Source organism: Leopardus geoffroyi, chromosome A1 (genome assembly GCF_018350155.1).
Source record: "Leopardus geoffroyi isolate Oge1 chromosome A1, O.geoffroyi_Oge1_pat1.0, whole genome shotgun sequence".
Lineage (NCBI taxonomy): Eukaryota > Metazoa > Chordata > Mammalia > Carnivora > Felidae > Leopardus > Leopardus geoffroyi.
In genome coordinates, this window is record NC_059326.1 from 109,954,263 (window position 1) to 109,971,956 (window position 17,694).

Consider the following 17,694-nt stretch of genomic DNA (forward strand, 5'->3'; position numbering starts at 1 on the left):
GGATATGCCTCTGAGATGGGCCCCCAGAGCCTGGCGGTGAGCCCTGAGGAGACGGGGGCTGGGGGGGTGGCTCACTGGGGATGGCCTAGGCTCTGTGGCCCAGGTGCAAAAGCCAGGGGCTAGGTGTGGTCAGGGGTGTCCCTGGCTTCTCTGTGGGATTCCCATGACCCACAGATCCCTGTCCTATCACAGGACTGTATGACCACACGCGCCTCGTTGGTCCCGTCTGCTTGGATAGCTGCCGTGACAGGCATCTTACCGCTTGAGGACAAGCTTCCCCTGTGGGCTCAGGGTACGGCGCCAGACTAAGGGAGTGCCCTTCCCCTATGTGACAATGTGTTACCTGGGCAGAGCAGAGCCACAGGCCAGGGTGGGCTGACCACAGGCTCACACTGGAAGAGCCTGCGGGATGAGGGCTTGTCCTCTATCACAGCAGCACGGGCACACTCCTGGACGGCGGCTCGGAGTTCAAGCTGGGGCCCAAAGCCAGGACAGGCAGAGCTGCTGTGCCTGGACCCACCCCCAAGTCCCTGGTGCTGCTGAGGTGGGGCAGTGGGCCATGGATCCTTGAGGGTTGGGACCCAGGTGGGAGACCACAGGGCCAGGTCTGAAGGCACCGGGACTCACAGCTGCCTTACTACACAAACCAGCGGTTGGCCAGGAAGTAAATTTCAGGTGGTTTTTCGTTAGCTCCAGGGAATATATGCTTCAATAGAAACTAATGATTTCTCATCTGACAAGCAGGAGGAGGCATAAGCCAGAGGCCCCTTTGCCTGGAGGTGCAGCAGAATTCCTGGGGCTGCTGCCCGTCTTTGGGGACTTTGCGCCCTTGGTCCCTGTGCTGCCCTCTCCTCGGAGGCGGGGTGGTGGGGAGGTTGTTTTGCCAGGTGCAGCTGAGACAGGATCCCTCATGCCCTGGGCTGCAGTGAAGCTGAGGCCTCCTGCAAAGGGGTGGCTCAGGCAGGGCCAGGGGCACACCAGGTCCACGCTGACCTTCCCGGCAGCCTTGAGAAGTAGAGGGGACGGCGCTCAGCCGGGAGCCCTGCACAGCCAGGGGTGCTGCTCCCCTAGGGAGGTTACCGAGGAGGAAGACTCCTCCCCGACCCCAGCCAGTGGGCTCCTTTTGTTTCTGGGTCCGATGTATTGGAGGTCCTCCTTGGTTGCCTATGTAGTCTGAGGCCAGAAGGGGCTCAGGTCTGCTGTAGGACAGACGTCTGACCATGTCAATACCCGAGTAAAAACCTGTTGTTCCCACAGGCCATGATCCTTTATGTTAATATTCCAAACCTGTCAGGTTCTGGCCCCATCCTGCCACTCTAGACCTCTCCCTTGCTTATCCCTGTCCCCTGAAGCCAGAAATTCTCCTTCCTTGGGCCCCCAGCACTGGCTCCCTCCTCCTAATATAGAACAGGCCATGTTGTGTTGTAATTCTGTGCTTGTGGATACAGCGTCCCCCTGGAGGCTGCGGAGAGTGTCCTTGCTCTACACCCTGGTACAGGGCTTGCGAATCGCCAGCACTTAGTGAATCCAGGGGATGATTCCCCACGTACGCCATCTGGATGGCCATGCACACATCCGGTGACTCGTGAGTGTTCCTGACAGTGACAGTGCTCACGGGGGAATCCGAGAGGCTCCTTCTCACTTGGCTCCAGGCTAGAGGGGTACATTTACTTTCTGATCAAATATTATTCTGATGCTCGAGGCATCCTTGATGTTTGCAAGTCAGAAAAGTTTAATTACATGTGTCATTAGGATGGCATTCTGTAATAGCTCTGTGACTGAATTCATTAACAGAATTCTTAACAGATAAGACAAGACAAATTAATATTTTGTTGCCCATGAAAGGTTCTCATTAAGAGAGTAGTGAAAAAGTGATTAATATTTGTTGCCAATCAAGATGTCTCGTACAAATGACAAAGAAAGGAGGCCCACACCCCTCGGTGCTCTCTCATCTGCCTGCCTTGGGTTTCGCAGGTGCGGTGCTCCGTGCCAGGCGCTAATTACAGCCGGCGATGGCGTTTCATCTCTGGCTGCAGTGGACCGGGGGTGGGTGTGGGCATGCCACAGACTGAGAACTCTAGAACACCTCAATCCCCAATCTTTGTTCCAACGGGGCCGCCCGGCCCCACCCGCCTACCCCCAGCGTGTTCTTCCCTGACCAATTCTTGCTTTAAAAATGCCCCGTGAATCCTGATGCCCTGGCTCTATCCATCCCTGGCTTGATTTCCTCAGAGGGCTGCTGTCATCACTGTCCCCAGGTGGCGCTGCCACTTATGAACACCTGCTGTGTGCCGGGCACCGGGCTAGGCACTTCACACATACGTTCAGCCTGAAAATGCCCGTCTCAGGCGGACATTGTCATCCTCATTTCGCCACAGGCTCAGAGAAGTTCAACAGCTCACCCAGGGCTGCTCCGGATGTACTGGAGGCAAATGTCACTGTGTCCCAGGCTGACGTGGACACCTCAGGGTCGTATCTCCCTGCCTGGGGAGACTCATTGGGCTACCGTGGGCTGACCTCGGGAACTCGGGCTGCAAGGTGCTGAGAATGTTGTTTGGCAGCAGCAGCAGCAATAATAATAACGATGGTAGCAATATCAGTAATAGTAATAATGGTAAGGACAGTGATCATAGTTAGCATGGGATGCTGCATACGAACACATCACATGTGTCTTTTCATCCTCACTATACCCCTATGAGGCAGGAGCTATTAATTATCCCCATTTAACAGAGGAAGAAACTGAGGCTTTGAGAAGTCAAGTGCCCTTTCCAAGGTCACTCAACTAGTATGTGGTGGAGCTAAGGCTTAAACTGGGGTCCCTTTGACCTTAGTGCCTGTGCTATTCACTAGCAGGGCCTGTGCCTCCCTTCCCTCCTGAGGTGAAGGGAAGTGTGTGTTTGTGTGTGTATGTGTGTGTGTGTGTGTGGTGGTGTGGCTGCATGCATCGGGTGGGCATCCTTGTGGGGCTGATGTGCCCTGCACCCTCCCGTGGGGGTTTCTGGGCAGCACAGGGCCTTGTCTGTTTGTGGGCTGCGGACTTGACCACAAGCAGCAAGTGTTTCCAGGGAGGTAATAAGAGGCCATTAATCTCCAGTTGCACCCACAATTAACCCAAATTGCTAACCTCACTGTGAAAAGTAGAAATGCAATTGAGTTGATGCTGGAGGCATGTTCGAGGGAGGGGAAAAACACTCAAAGTAATTTAATTAACCGATGGCAAGTGCATTAAGAGGAGTTCTGCCTCCACCTTTATTTCTGGTGTCTTTAAATAGATCATCAAGTAATGCACATGGATGTTCAGACAGACACGGGCAGGCCCGTCCTACTTTGGAATTAATCACCACTGGCCAAACTCAGTTTAAAGCTGATGCCCCGCCTTGAGAGATTTTGCACACACAGACCCGTGAACCCCAAAACACACCCCCCCCCAAATCTTTGTAAACAGGACAGTACCTCTCCTTGCTAAGATCTCAGACAAGGCCTGGGCATCTCAGGCTCGGACGACAAAGGACTCTGCCCACTCGGCCTCTGTCTATCAAGCACCCAGCAGGGTGGTGTTGGTAGCACCGCGGGGAAGCTGCAAGGAAATAATCCTGCCCCACACGACAAGAGTGGGAGAAGGGTGTTCCATGCCAGGCTGTGCCCAAGACAGGACCTCCACGGTGACCGGTGCCCATCTGCTTCCCCGTGATCTTCAGGGTGCAGCTAAAGGGCCTAGTGAGTAGCAGAGTCCCAACCTGGTTTCTACAGAGTTTTAGGCTGGGCTCTCTCCCCACAAAGGAGTCTCAGAGTTGCAAAGAATCTTCATGGTCATGGGGTTTAGCTGCCCTTGTGTGGCTACTAGCATTGCTGACCACGGCCCTGCTTGAGTTTGCATGCCTCTGGTAATGGGGACCTCACTGCTTCCTTGATGGCTCACTCTGTTTCGGGGCCGCTAGGATGGCCGTAATGGTGTTCCATCTCAGCAGTCCAAACTGGTCTCTTTTAGGGGAGCACCCTGGCCCTTTGTGCTTGTTGAGCTCATAGGGTCACACGGCCCAGCCTGGCTCCTGCTGCGTTAGTACCTCCCTCACCACCTCAGCGAACTTACCCAGAACTCACCACTCAAGACCACAAGGTCTTCCTTCTCTGGGCCAAGCATCCCATTCTGGGCCAGCTCGCCTGTCCTGAGCCTGTCCTGACTGCCCCCTCTTCTGCCTGAAACTTGTATTCCTGTTACTGTAGCTGTCCTGGCAGTGCCCTCCATGGATGACGTCACTATCTTGTCAATGAACTTCTGGGAAGCTGCCTCACTCCTGGGGCCAAACCTGGGCCCATAAATATACTTGAATTACTCCCTTTGTTCTTCACGTCCAATGGAAGGGAGGTGCTGCTAAGGCTGTTTTTCTAAGAGATAGGATTGGTGTAAGAAGTTGCTCAAAGTCATGAGGCTGGTTTGGGGGTGACACCAGGAGCCCGGCCCAGGTGCATGGGCCCTCAGAGTACAGAAGCATCCCTGCAGGTCATGGTAGGCTGTGTGTGCTCAGCTGCTCTCTCTTCTGCTCACCTCATCAAATCCACACACCCGCATCCAGCCAACGAGGCCCCCAGGGCAGGCCACTCTGGCCTGGTGGGGTCCCTGCCCTCCAGCCAACCCAGCCTGGAGGTTCACCTCTGCCCTCCAGAGGGAATCCCCGTTCCCTCTTGCCCCCACCGTCTGCATCCTGCTCAGCTGTGGGGTCTCCAGTCTTCCCTGGCTCTTCCAGACAATTGCCCTCCCCGCACCCTGGCCACATGCTTGCTCTGTGGGCCCGTGGTCCTTCCGCTTGGTGGGCTCCCTCAGGCAGTCTGCACCTCTCCCCTCCCAATCCCACACCCGCTGCCCGATTTCACTGCTGCAGCCTGCACCAAGGCCTCCCGCCCTGCCCACCGTGCCTCCCCAGTCAGTACGCCCCTTTCCTATTGTGGATCTGGCGAGCAGGCTTGTAGTTAACATGCAGTCTATTCTCTGCATGGTGGGACTTGGATTTTTTTGGTCCCTCTGGCTATCAGACAACAGGCTTGAAAGGCATCAAACATGGGACGTTAAGGAAACCCTCTGGCCGTGCCACTGCCACAGGAAGTTTGCAGGTTACGTCCCTGGGGCAGGTCTGTGTTCAGGGTCGGAGCCTAGCGACTTACATTGATGTCTTCCAAGGCCATGAAGTTGAGGGTAAGCCCATTGCGCTTCCAGACGATGGGTGGTCGCAGGTCTCCGCGGATGGCACAGGTCAGCACCGTGCTCAGCCCCACGGTCACTGTGGCCACGCTGACCCTATCCTCAGGGGCGAGGGTAAGCTGAACCACCTCTGCAGGGGAAAAGGAGAAAGTCATCAGACGCACAGCCAGTGGGTGGAGTTCTCACTCAAAGGCCAATGGTTACAGGGATTTCCTGCAGGGCAGCGGCCCGGAGGCTTTGCGGCTCCCTGGCAACTGTCTACAATGTGCTAAGTGTACAGATGGATGCTCCTCGTGGGAGAGAGGCCATGACTTCTGTGAAATGTTCAAAGGGCTCTGTGAATCAGAAGAAGTCAGGAGCCATAGCTGGTGCAGGGAAACCATTTGGGCAACGGATTTATGAGCTGAGCTGAGCCGAGAACGTGGGCTGTCACGCAGAGACCAGAGAGCCAGATGTGCCGCAGACACCCTGCTCTGGGCTCCTGGGCCTCATGAAGTCTGGGCCTTGCTTAGTGCAGTCAAGGTCTGCTGGCTGAGCTGACAGGTTTCTCATCCATCTGGGGGCAATTTAAAGGTTGCAGTGTCTGAAGTCTGGGGAACGAACTGGCTGACCTTTGAAGGTTTGTTTCTGTCTGAGGATTCTTTGAACTTGGATTTGGATTTCTGTTCAGCAACCATGCACTGTAGCCTTTAATTTTTCGAAGCGCACTTCAGGCCGTACAAATTATTAATCCGTGCCATTTTATACTTGATAACTGGCATTAAGACTGACCATTCTTTAGGCAAATGGGAAGGACCTAAAATATTTGCTTGCAATCACAGGCTTTTAGAAATTTTCAGGATTTATGAGAAAATTCATCAGACTCAGGCTGTTCACATACCAAAATGGGATCAGGCTTGGAGGGAGAGTCAGCAGCCCAGTGACGGGACTGCCTCCTCCCTATTGCACCCCCAGATCTACAACTCAGGGCACTTGGGGCAGCAGCTAGAGGGAGCATGAGCTGAGGGAGGCAGGCTGGCTGGCTCTGGGGAGCATCTGTGTTTATTCTGGGATGCCGGCAAAAATGTTGGGGCCCTTTGCCAGGTGTGGAGCAAGGCACAGAGCTGGGAGCTGACTCGGTGGGACCCTTTTGAGCTGTGACCAGGTAGCATGTCTGTGCTAGTGCCCTCTTGCCAATGTGTGTGGGGAGGAGAAGGTGGGGGCGGTGAGAGTGAAACCCGGGACAGGTGTGATGTCCTGCAAAGCAGGTGAACCGACAGCAAGTGCAGTCAGGGTAGATCGTGAGTAGCAAAGCCCTTTCCCTGCCACAAGCAAGCAGTGGCCCGGCCCTGAGCCCATGAAGATGAACAAGATATACACCAGGTGCTTAATCAGTGCTTGTTGGATGGATGGATGGATGGATGGATGGATGAAAAATGGAGAAAATGGAAATGGGAAGGAAAGGAGTCAACAGGCCAGCGGAGAGGGGACACCCATGCACAGGAAAAATGTGACTCCCAGGGAAGGAGCCGCACGGGGAAAGATAAGCACCGAGTGATTGATGTAGATGCAACCGGCATAATATTTTACAAACATTAAAGTGATGCATTTCAAGTCCCCTCTTAAATCACGTCCTGTTTGCTGCCCTCCCACCTCGGAGTCATGAGGCTCATTGCTCAGGGCAGGAGAGAGAAGGCACTCGTACTCTATAGCAAGACCCAGGCTCTGGAGATTCAGAGGGGACAGAGAGAGGGAGAGAGAGGGAAGACTTGCTACACTGGTTTGGCTCCTTTTGTGCTGTGCTGGCCCTCATGACTCAGAACCCAGAGTTGCCCTGAGTGTAGAAGGAGGTACCTCTCCTCATCACGTGACCCACGAAGCTCCCTGGCCACGAGGCTCTGTGGAAACAGGAAGGGGTAAGGAACGTCCCCTCCTTGTCCCAGGGCATTGTGAGAATAGGCAGCTGGTGAGAAGGGTGTGCCTGTTGGCATGTAGGTGAGGGGGCTCTGGAAGGGGGCTAAAGCCTCCTCCTTTCTACCCCCCACCTCGGGGTGAGCACAACATACGGCACAGAGCCAGAGCCCGGTTTATCTGCCAAAGCCTCTTTGGCTCTCTAGTGGTGTGGAGAGGTCCAAAGGTTCCTGGCCACATGCTGGCTGGGCCATAAGGTGCTGTGTACCTCTGTGCCTGAAGATTGTGCTGGACTGCCAGACTGAGGCCCTAAGGAAATGTCCCTGGAACCTCCAAGGGTGCGTAGTGCCAGTGGGGCTGCTGGAGGCCAAGCTCTGGGGGGACATCAGACCCCAGACCACGAGGAGAACCTGGGCTGACCTCAGCCAAGAGAACCTGAGACAGGGCAATTGGGGGTCTGCATGGGGGGACCGAAGGTGGCCTAGGACAGCGGCAGGTTTCTGTCCACAGTCAGAAGTCAGCTTGGGGTTCAGAAGCAGCTAAGGATGCCGGCTGGGGACTGAGGCCGGAGGCATTTTTCTTAGAGCATTACTTAATGTGGACTGTTAGAATGGCCCGCTCATACTAAGCTTTACAACGCACTGAACATTCGGTTCTATTTCCTGCCCAACGGCGGTGGGTGGGGCTTGCGAACAAGCTGGGTATGTTACCAAAGGAACCTACAGCTTCTCTGAATGTTGGAATGCTAGTCAAATTACAAGGGAAAGACGAACTGGGCACTCAGGCATCATCCCCTGGAGGAAGCAGGGCCGCCCTGGTCTTCAGGGCTCCTCTTCTCCAGGTGTGGTTCCCCTATCATTGGCATCACATCTGGGGCGCAAATGATAGAAACGCAGATTCCTGCCCCTCCACCCCACGCTGACAAGACTCTCTGTTGGCAGGTGGGCATTCTGGTTTTAGCAAGAACCCCTGGGGTGTCCGTGGTACCCTGAGGTCTGACAACTGCTGCCTTAAAAGATGGGGGGACTGTCTGGGTAGATGGAAAGGGAGAGTCTGGAGGGGGGGATGGGGAGGTGAGGTATTCTGGTTGGCTGGGGTCTCATTTGGAATGTAAGACCTATGTGCAATGTAGGATCCTCCGTGTGGCCCCAAAGTCATAGATTTTTTTTTTTAAGTTTATTTATTTGTTTTGAGAGAGACAGAGATGGCACAAGGGAGGGACAGAGAGACAGGGAGAGAGAGAATCCCAAGTGGGCCTCATGCTGACAGGCAGAGCCCGACGTGGGGCTCGAACCCACAAAACTGTGAGATCATGATCTGAGCCGAAACCAAGAGTCGGACGCTTAACTGACTGAGCCATCCAGGCGCCCCCAAAAGTCATAGATGTCAAACAGTTTAGCACAGGGCTAAAACCAAACAAACAAAAAGCAAAACCCCAAGTGGGACAGCTGCTGGGATGATTGGTTCCAGCATCCTTCCGGGATGATTTCGCTGATCACTTGTGTGTGTGAAGATGTGTACTTTGTGTAGGAAAGGCTCATGCAAAATTAGAATGCATGAGTACTGACAGAACCATCATAATTCTGCTCCTGTCAGCTACACAAATATTAACCAAACAGCAAATATTTGGATCACTTAAAGTTTAATTAAATGAATGTTTTATTGGATTTAATTCATGTCAATATTCCCTGACTGGTTTAAAAATTCTGAAAAGATTTATTGCAACCAAAGCTCTCCTTCTGCCCTTACTCCCAATTATTTACTGTTCAACACACCCTCCCCGGGCAGGCCCCACGTCCCTGCTAAGCGACCTCCCATGGTCGTTTCCCAGGGGGAAAAATGAGGCATCAATCACGGGCTGGGGCTCGAGTGAGCAGAGCAGATTCTGGACTGTGGCTCTGGACATCTGGCCTTCAGGCCTGGCTCTGCTGGTGACATGCCAAGTAGCCTTGGGCAGGTCCCTTCCTGTCAGTCAGACTCGGATCAGACATCACTAAAATGAGGGCTGGGGCTGGGAGGGTTCTGTGGACCCATCTTGCTTTGAGGTCTGGGGCGCTGAGTACATTGTTCTAAGTGGACGTCCCCCTTCTGTTCTGCCAGGCGCTGTCCGGCTGTGTCTTCCTTGCCCCCCAAGGCCATCTGCCTCTGCTCTTGGCCTATGTGCCCGCAGGGGTACAAGTAATATGAACGGTTGCCAAGCCCAAAGTGGCTTCCCTCAGGATGCCCCCTGAATCCTTGCCTTACTCTCCACCCCAGATGCCAACAGCCTCCTGTGTGCTCACCCCTCCAGATCTTCCCTGTTCTCATGAGCACAAGGTTGGTCATAGCCCTGCTCAAAAGCCGCCCACAGCCTCCACCACCACACAAGTCAGAACAGTCCCTGACCCGCCCCCCATTCTCCTCCCACGTTACCTACCATGGTGCCCACTGGTGCCTCTCCCATTGGTCTATTCTGAGACCCTTGCCCTCTCGGCACCTAGAGATGACCTTATGGGATGTTTCTGGGATCTTGAGGTTTTATTGATATGTTTATTTAGTGTCTATTTATTATTTAAAAAAAAAATTTTTTTTGAACGTTTATTTATTTTTGGGACAGAGAGAGACAGAGCATGAACAGGGGAGGGGCAGAGAGAGAGGGAGACACAGAATCGGAAACAGGCTCCAGGCTCTGAGCTGTCAGCCCAGAGCCTGACGCGGGGCTCGAACTCACGGACCACGAGATCGTGACCTGGCTGAAGTCGGACGCTCAACCGACTGCGCCACCCAGGTGCCCCTCTATTTATTATTTTTGAGAGAGAGAGCAGGGTGTGAGCGGGGGTGGAGCATAGAGAGAGGGAGACACAGAATCCGAAGCAGGCTCCAGGCTCTGAGCTGTCAGCACAGAGCCCGATGTGGGGCTTGAACTCATGGACCGTGAGATCATGACCTGAGCCGAAGTCGGACGCTTAACCCACTGAGACACCCAGGTGCCACTTGAAGTTTAACATAAATGGACATTTAGGTATTTGTTGAAGATTGGAAGACACCATCCTGCTGAAATTTATTAGGAAAAAGAAAGGAGGGTGGTCTTGGTTCTCATAACTGGGAAATCTAAGGCAGATGGAGGAGGCAGTAGACATCTGGGGTTCCCAACGAGGCACTCTCCACTTGGCTGCAAGATGCCCAGTGGTGGCCCCACACTCACAGTGTCCCTGTGCATGGGATCCTGGAGAAAGGGACCCAATATTTCCTGAGAGGCCTGGAAACAGGCATTGGAGAGAACTGTGATCGTCAGACTTGCCTCCTGGGTTCTTGCACGAAGCGATCCCCGGGGCCAGGTGGGTGGAGTACCACACAGTCACAGGACTGACCGACACGCGAGGCCTGCACCCTGTGGCCACCGCACGACTGGTTGCTGGGTGTGCTGAGGTGGGAACACATGTCCCGACAGAAAGGACATGTGTGTGTTGGACAGATCGATATCCTATGACCGCTGGAGAGATGCAGAGAGGGCCTCGTCTTGCCTCTGCCCCTTCCCGGCCCCCCCTGGAGTCTCGTCATGGTGCACGGTGACGACATTGTGGAGACAGACTCAGCAGAATTCTGCTGCAGCCTGTCCGTGACCCTGCCCTTCTCTGGGAGAGCTATGGGGAGACAGGTTGGTAGTGGTGCCATGGCCCAGCACAGGGGACTCCATGGTCCTCTTGAGGCTCACGTTGCGATGGGGATGAGAGGAGGACCAGGCAGCCTGCAATTTGTGGAGCTGGCTCTCGTCTGTGTTCAGTGACCACACACCTACCACTCCTGCCCGGGCACACGCGTACAGGAGGGGACCCAGCTACGCTCAGACCTGCACTCTGCTCTGTGGAGCCAAGAGTTACGCGAGAGGGAAGTGAAGGAGCCCTCCGGGGCAGCGGCCCGCACGGGGGCTGCCCAGGGATCTTTCTGGCTGCTGGCTGTGGCTTTGCCGCTCCCACACGCCTCACCACCTGCGGTCCCAAGGGCTACTCTTTGGGAAGGTTGCCAAGGTTTCTGGGGGCCCAGGCAACAAGATCTGCCCCGTGCCCAGAGTGCGTGGAGGCAGTGAAGGAGGGCTGGGCTGCGGGTCCGAGGGGCCCAGGGGGAGCTCATCTGGCACAGCTGGGGAAAGGCACCCACAGAGAGATGATGTCCCTGCTGTAAGAACTGGCACCCAACAGGCGCCTGAGTAGCTCAGTCGGTTGAACGTCTGACCCTTGATTTTGGCTTAGGTCACAATCCCAGGGTCATGAGATTGAGCCCTGTGTTAGGCTCTGCGCAGGGCACAGAGGCTGCTTTGGATTCTCTCTCTCGCTGTCTCTCTGCTCCTCCCCCACTTGCGCGGGTGCACGTGTGCACTCTCTCTCTCTCAAAATAAATAAACAGACATAAAAAAAAAAGAGCTAGCCCTGGAGGGCTGGCTGGTAGGGAATCACGGGAGGGGAAGGCAGTGGGGGGTTCCTTACACCCTGGGACATCTAACTCCCTATGGGCCAGGCCTTCTGCTATCCGTGGCTTCCCCTTGTTTTCCCATGGATGAGGTGGCACAGGTCGCGTTGAAATCACCGTCGACACCATCATGGCTTGGTTAGCACAGGACGGACTTTCCCTGTGTACTAACTAGGCGAGTGTCCGGCAGTGTGAACCCAGGGCTGTTTGGTGCCCTGGCGCCTAGCACGGTGCCTGGTACACAGTAGGTGGGCTCGAGGCCAAGTCCGGCTGACAGCAGTCTTCTGGGGAAACACCTGCCTGGCTCTCTAGGTCCTTCCAACCAGAGCAGTAAAACACCTGGCTGCCCAGACACAAGGCGCTGTGGACACCAGCCCTCAGCCTCCTCCCTGCACACAGGCTCTCCCTGTTCCTTGGAGCCTGGAGAGAAGAGAAGGCCGCAGGGGATTAATGGGCCCACCATAAGCAAGGCTAACACCCTCCCCGAAGGCAGGCGGCCATAAAATTTCAGTCTCTGGAGAATTGGGTTTTAGTTCCTATTACAGCTTTTCCTTAATCTCAGGCGCTATTTCTCACACTGACTTGAACTCGATGAGACACTCATAAAACCATCAGCACCCTCTCAAGCAGGATTCTGGTGCTTCACAGCAACAGAAATTAAATTTCTCGAATTATTGTCAAGTCCGCGTTCGTTTTCTTATGTTAGAAATGCACTAATGGAACACATTCCTACCTGGACTTTTGCCATTTTTCAAATGATGCTCTTGGTGGAAAGACTCTGTCAAAAGCTCAATCAACCTGCCTGCATGTCGAAATACCCTCGAAAGGCCAACCCAGGCTCAGGAGCCTACTTGGGAATCAGGATAACCTGGAGAGACCCCTGGCCGGGCGCTTAGACACATCTCTGTAGCTGCAGCTTCTTCTCACCCTGTTCTCCTCGTAAATTAATGTGCTTCTGGTAAGAGCCCCTCAGGTGACCTGGGAGCCACCACAGTAGGTGTGGCACCTGTTTGGCAAACTCTGTTGACCTGGTCTCATTCCTGAGACCAGGGTCACACCATGAAGTGGGGGGGGGGGGGGGGTGGAACAGAAACAAAGGGAGAGGGTGCATACCTCCTGACCGCGTAGGGAACAGGCAACATCTCAGCACCTCCTGGACCGGATAGCTTCACCAGGCATGTACAGGGTAGGGCTGTTTTGGCTTGCCCTGTGGGAAGGTGCTCTGGGATGCTGTGTCCTCCTCTGTTTCCCTCCACCAGAGCCTGCCGCTCAGAGCTCTCTGCCCGAATCTGCTGAAACTGTGCGGCCGGGGGGGCTGGGAGCTGGTTGCCTATTTAGGGCCTTTCATTCTGACATGCACATTTTGAGCACTGGAGCATGTCTGGCCTGCACAGGTGGCTCTGGACCGGCCAGACCTGCATGCGTCCAAAATATCCTGTTTCTTCAGGCATAATCTGATTCAATTTTTCTGTCATTGTCATATTCCCTCCTGCTTGCTTAATTTTTGGGATGGCAATAAACTTGTTAATTACCGGCAGATCTGTGGGTAATTTACTTTTTCAATTGACTTACATTGCTTGGTGTTGCTGCAACCACTGTTTACAGTTTAGTTATTAACTCTGCTCTTGGGTGTAAACAAACACCTTGGTAAGCTGCAGACAAAGATCATACCTCTATTATCTCTTTTGGATCCTCAGAGTGCCTAATATAATCCCTGGCACAAAGAAGGGACTTGATAAGTAGTTTTAAGCAAGTAAACCATTCGAGTGGTGCTCAGTCAATAATTGTTTATTGAGCACCTACTATGTGCCAGGATATAGTGGGAACATACCAGCAAGCAGAATAGGCTCAGTGCCCGCTAACCTGGAGCTTGTGGTGTAGCAGGGAGGACAAGTGTTAGGAGTGGGGTGGGGAGAGAAGGTACCTGAAGCCTGCCCACAGACACCCATGAAGAGACTTTGGCTCCTGCACAGCGTGACTGCCCTCTCTTAGTAGAGCCCTTCCTGTGTGCCCAGTGCCCAGTGCCCATGACTCACTCCCAAGGAGCCCCTGTGTGATGTGACCTTCTCCTTTTGTTTCTTTTTAATTAATGTTTATTTATTTTTGAGAGAGAGGGAGACAGAGTAGAGTGGGGGAGGGGCAGAGAGAGAGGGAGACATAGAATCTGAAGCAGGCCCCAGGCTCTGAGCTGTCAGCACAGAGCCCGACACGGGGCTCGAACTCACGAACTATGAGATCATGACCTGAGTTGAAGTCAGACGCTCAACCAACTGAGCCACCCAGGCGCCCCAAAATGTTTATTTATTTTTGAAGGAGAGAGAGACAGAGCATGAGTGGGGGTAGGGCAGAGAGAGAGGGAGACACAGAATGTGAAGCAGGCTCTAGGCTCCGAGCTGTCAGCACACAGCCCGACACGAGGCTCGCACTCATGAGGTATGAGCTCATGTGAAGTTGGACGTTTAACTGACTGAGCCACCCAGGCACCCCATGGTTCTGACCAGAGGGATGCGAACATGCTTCATCAAGCAACCCCCCAAATCACTGTGATGGCTAACTGTATCACATGAGTGGGCCATGGGAAACCCAGAGAGTTGGTTAAACATTCTGGGTGTGTCTGTGAGAATGTTTCTGGTTGAAATTAGCATTTGAATCTAATGCTAAAGCAGACTGACTAAAGCAGACTGCCCTTCCTAAGGTCCATGGGCCTCATCCAATCAAATGAAGACGTAAGTAGAACAAAAAGACTGAGTATTCTTATATTCATTTACTATTACTAGTATTAGTGCTTAGTGTTTTGAGTTCCTTCTCCCTGACTGCCTTCAAGATGGGACATGGGTCTTTTCCTGCCTTTGGACTTGAACTGAAATATCGTCGTCTTTTCCTGGGTCTTGAGCCTTGTGGCTTTTAGACTGGGCCTTAACGCACCGGCTCTCCTGGGTCTCCAGTTCACCAATTGCAGACGCTGGGATGTTAGCCTCCACAATCTTGTGAGCCAATTCTTTATAATACTGTCTTTCTCCATGCATCCATGCATCCATCCATGCATCCTGTTGGTTTCTGGTTCTCTGGAGCGCTCTGACTCATGCAGTCATTACCCACACTCTTTTCTCTTCTCTCACGGAGATCATGTGGTCGTGCATTTTGTGAAAGCAAATAACACAGCCTCTTTGTTGCTGCCTGAGCCCACCAGATCTGATGAGCATGAGAAATCGGTCTTCACTCCATCATGCTACTAAGATGTTGGGTCTCTACAGCATTTGGTGTTGATGACCTAATACACCCCTTCAGAAGACAAAGAAATGTAAGTTAATGTATTTCCACAGAAGAAATTGTCATGAGATGTGGAAGGGGCCTTGGAGAGGTTGTCATTCAGGTCAGGAACCCTCAAAATCCTCTGACAGGAGGAGATCCGACTCGTGTTCCAATCCTCGAAACAGCTTCTGTCCAGAGACCTTATTCTCTCCTCCCACAGCTGTTTCTACTGCTTTTGCTATTAGTGTCCAAGGGAGAGGGGTTTCGGGGTAGGCTGGGAGAGAATGTGTAAATAAATGACCCAGGATAATATGTGCTGGGCCTGGGAAGGAAGGATGCCAAGAGAGAGAAGAGCAAGGAGGCCTAATAAGATGTGAGTGGGAGTGGTGGGAGAAGTCTGGGTGGGAGCCATTTCAGTGGATATCCCTGAGAGGAGAAACCAGAGAGACCAAGAATAGGAGAAAAGGCAACCTAGTCGGAGACACAGCTCATGCAAAGGCCCTGAGGTAGGACGAGGCTTACAGTGCTCTGGGAACTGAAGAAGGCCAGTGTGTCTGAAGCACAGGGAACAATGTGGGGGTGTGTGGCACCCCTGTAGTGAGAGAGGCGCTGAACGGCCAGGCAGAACAGACAGGGTTACCTGAGGATTTTCATTTAAGGCAATGGAAGGTAATTTGAGGATTTTGACAGGGAGGGATGTGATCTGCTTTCCATACTAGAAGGATCACTCCAGGCCAATGGGCCGCTGTGGGGGAGGAAAGGATGCAAAGACCCCACTTAGGAAACTGGGGCTGTAGTTGAGGGAGAGGCAGGTGGTGAGTGTGGGGAAGGAGGGGAGAGGAAGGGACGGCTCGGACACCATTCAGATGAAGAGCCCTGCGAAAGGGGTGTCACCATTCAGATGAAGAGCCCTGCTAAAGGGGTATCGGGACTGACTCCCTCCCGTGCTCCTCGCTTGACCTCTTGCATAATACAATGATATTTCCTGAGGCGGGGTGGGCTGGAGCCTTGATGTGCTGTTTCTGTCTTGACTGATAACCCTCTAACCCTTCCTCAGGCATTTGCTCTGAAATGTAGATTATGATCATATCCTTGGCCCCTTCAGTGAAAAAGGCTTAAAGGGGATTTCTTAACAATTGCATTCCTGTTACTAAAAAGCCTCAGGAAGAGGGACAGACAGGAGTCTCCATTGTCCAGGCTGCTCTCCCTACGGCCCTGAGGGCCGAGGAGTGTTCAGCAGGCAGTCCAAGCGGCTGAAGCCAGACAGAGGTGGGGGGGTGCCCAACCCTGATGTGTGCCTTACCCACCTCCACCCTGCGGTGTGGGCCACAGCCTCTGAGCATAAACCCGGCTTCACACGTGCAACAGGGAGAAGCCATCGGGTCTTGTGAGAGCGTAAATAAGTATAGTGCGTTTTCTGTTTAATTATCCAGTCTCCGGAGAACGCTAAGTCATGGCTGCGTTGGGTAAACAGGCACGAGCAAGCCATTTTGGAGAACAGCTTACATCAGTGTATTTGTTTTGTTTCAATTCCAATCTTCCTGAGTGTGCCACAGCTCTGATGAATTCCTGATCAGGGGGGTCCCTGAGCCTGGCCGAGGGCTCTGCCGCTCCCAGCACCCATGGAGCTCCTGGCAGTTTCTGCCTTTAAAGGAAATATGACTCGGGGCACCTGGGTGGCTCAGTCGGTTAGGTTAAGCGTTCGACTTCAGCTCAGGTCATGATCTCGCGATTCATGGGTTTGAGCCCTGCGTCAGGTTCTGTGTTGACAGCTCAGAGCCTGGTACCTGCTTCCGATTCTTTGTCTCCCTCTCTCTCTGCCCCTTTCCCACTCATGCATGCTCTCTCTCTCAAAAATAAATAAAAACATTAACAAAATTTTTTTTAAAGGAAACATGGCTCACAGCCTCTGTTCCTGACCAGCAGGCCTCCTGAGGACCTTGGCCCACCACTTGCTGGTCCAGGGTGAGCTATAGACAGACTCTGTCCTCCCCCTGGGTAACCCCCTGTGTTCTAGGTTTAAGGCCCATCTGAGAAGCAGCAGCCATAGTTTTGGTCACTGAGTATTAACATGGCAGAGAGCTCAGTGAATCCATCTGTTGGAAGGAAAGGAGGTCAGTGGGGTGGAGGCGTGTTGGCCCCTAGCAGCCTGGTTTGGGCCTTGGCACAGGGGTGCAGGGCTGGAATTTGGAGGAGCCCTGCCCCTCACTGGATGGTGATGCTACGGGCACAGGCAGGGAAAGGGAAGCGCAGAGAGAGGAGGCCTCAGGAGGCAGTGGTACGAGGTGAGGCTGAAGGTCAGGAGCCAGGCCGGCAGGACCTCATGGCAATGGTGGGGACTTTGGGTTTTATTGCACGAGAAGCCCTTGGAGCATCTTAAGCAGGAGACTCAACTGGTCTGGTTTATGCTTTCTTTTTTTTTTTTTTTAAGTTTATTTATTTTGAGAGAGAGAGAGAGAGAGAGAGAGAGAATGAGAATGATGCGGGGAGGGGCAGAGAGAGAGGGAGACAGAGGATCTGAAGCAGCCTCTGTGCCCTCAGCACAGAGCCCTGTGTGAGGCTCAAACTCACCAACTGTGAGACAGTGACCTGAGCCAAAGTCAGCCACTCAACGGAGTGAGCCACCCAGGGCCCTGATGTATGCTTTTAAAGACAATCTGTGCATAGGCTGAGACATCTTCAACTACGTTAACCCTGAGTGGAAACGGGGCTGACTGATAAGGAAAGGTTGTCATCTCCCTAAGGGGGAGGCCCTGGGTAGGTTCATTCGTGTGTCCAGGATGTCATCAGGACCTCGGGCTCTCTTTCTTCTGCCCCGCAGCCCACAGTGTGCGGCCATACTGGACAGTTCTGGGCATCGCAGGCAGGCACTATATCGTACGGTGGGAGGAGGGCCTCTTCCTGGTGTG

General features: G+C 53.5%; 1 protein-coding gene across 3 annotated transcripts in view; it reads right to left on the reverse strand.

The window, feature by feature from the left end:
• Positions 1–17,694, reverse strand: part of FSTL4 (follistatin like 4) — a 591,179-nt gene that overhangs the window by 59,268 nt on the left and 514,217 nt on the right. For all 3 annotated transcript variants that reach the window (XM_045488893.1, XM_045488882.1, XM_045488902.1), the window contains one exon: positions 5,161–5,327. In XM_045488893.1, coding sequence (XP_045344849.1) covers positions 5,161–5,327 — 167 coding nt within the window. The remainder of the gene's footprint in view (positions 1–5,160; positions 5,328–17,694) is intronic.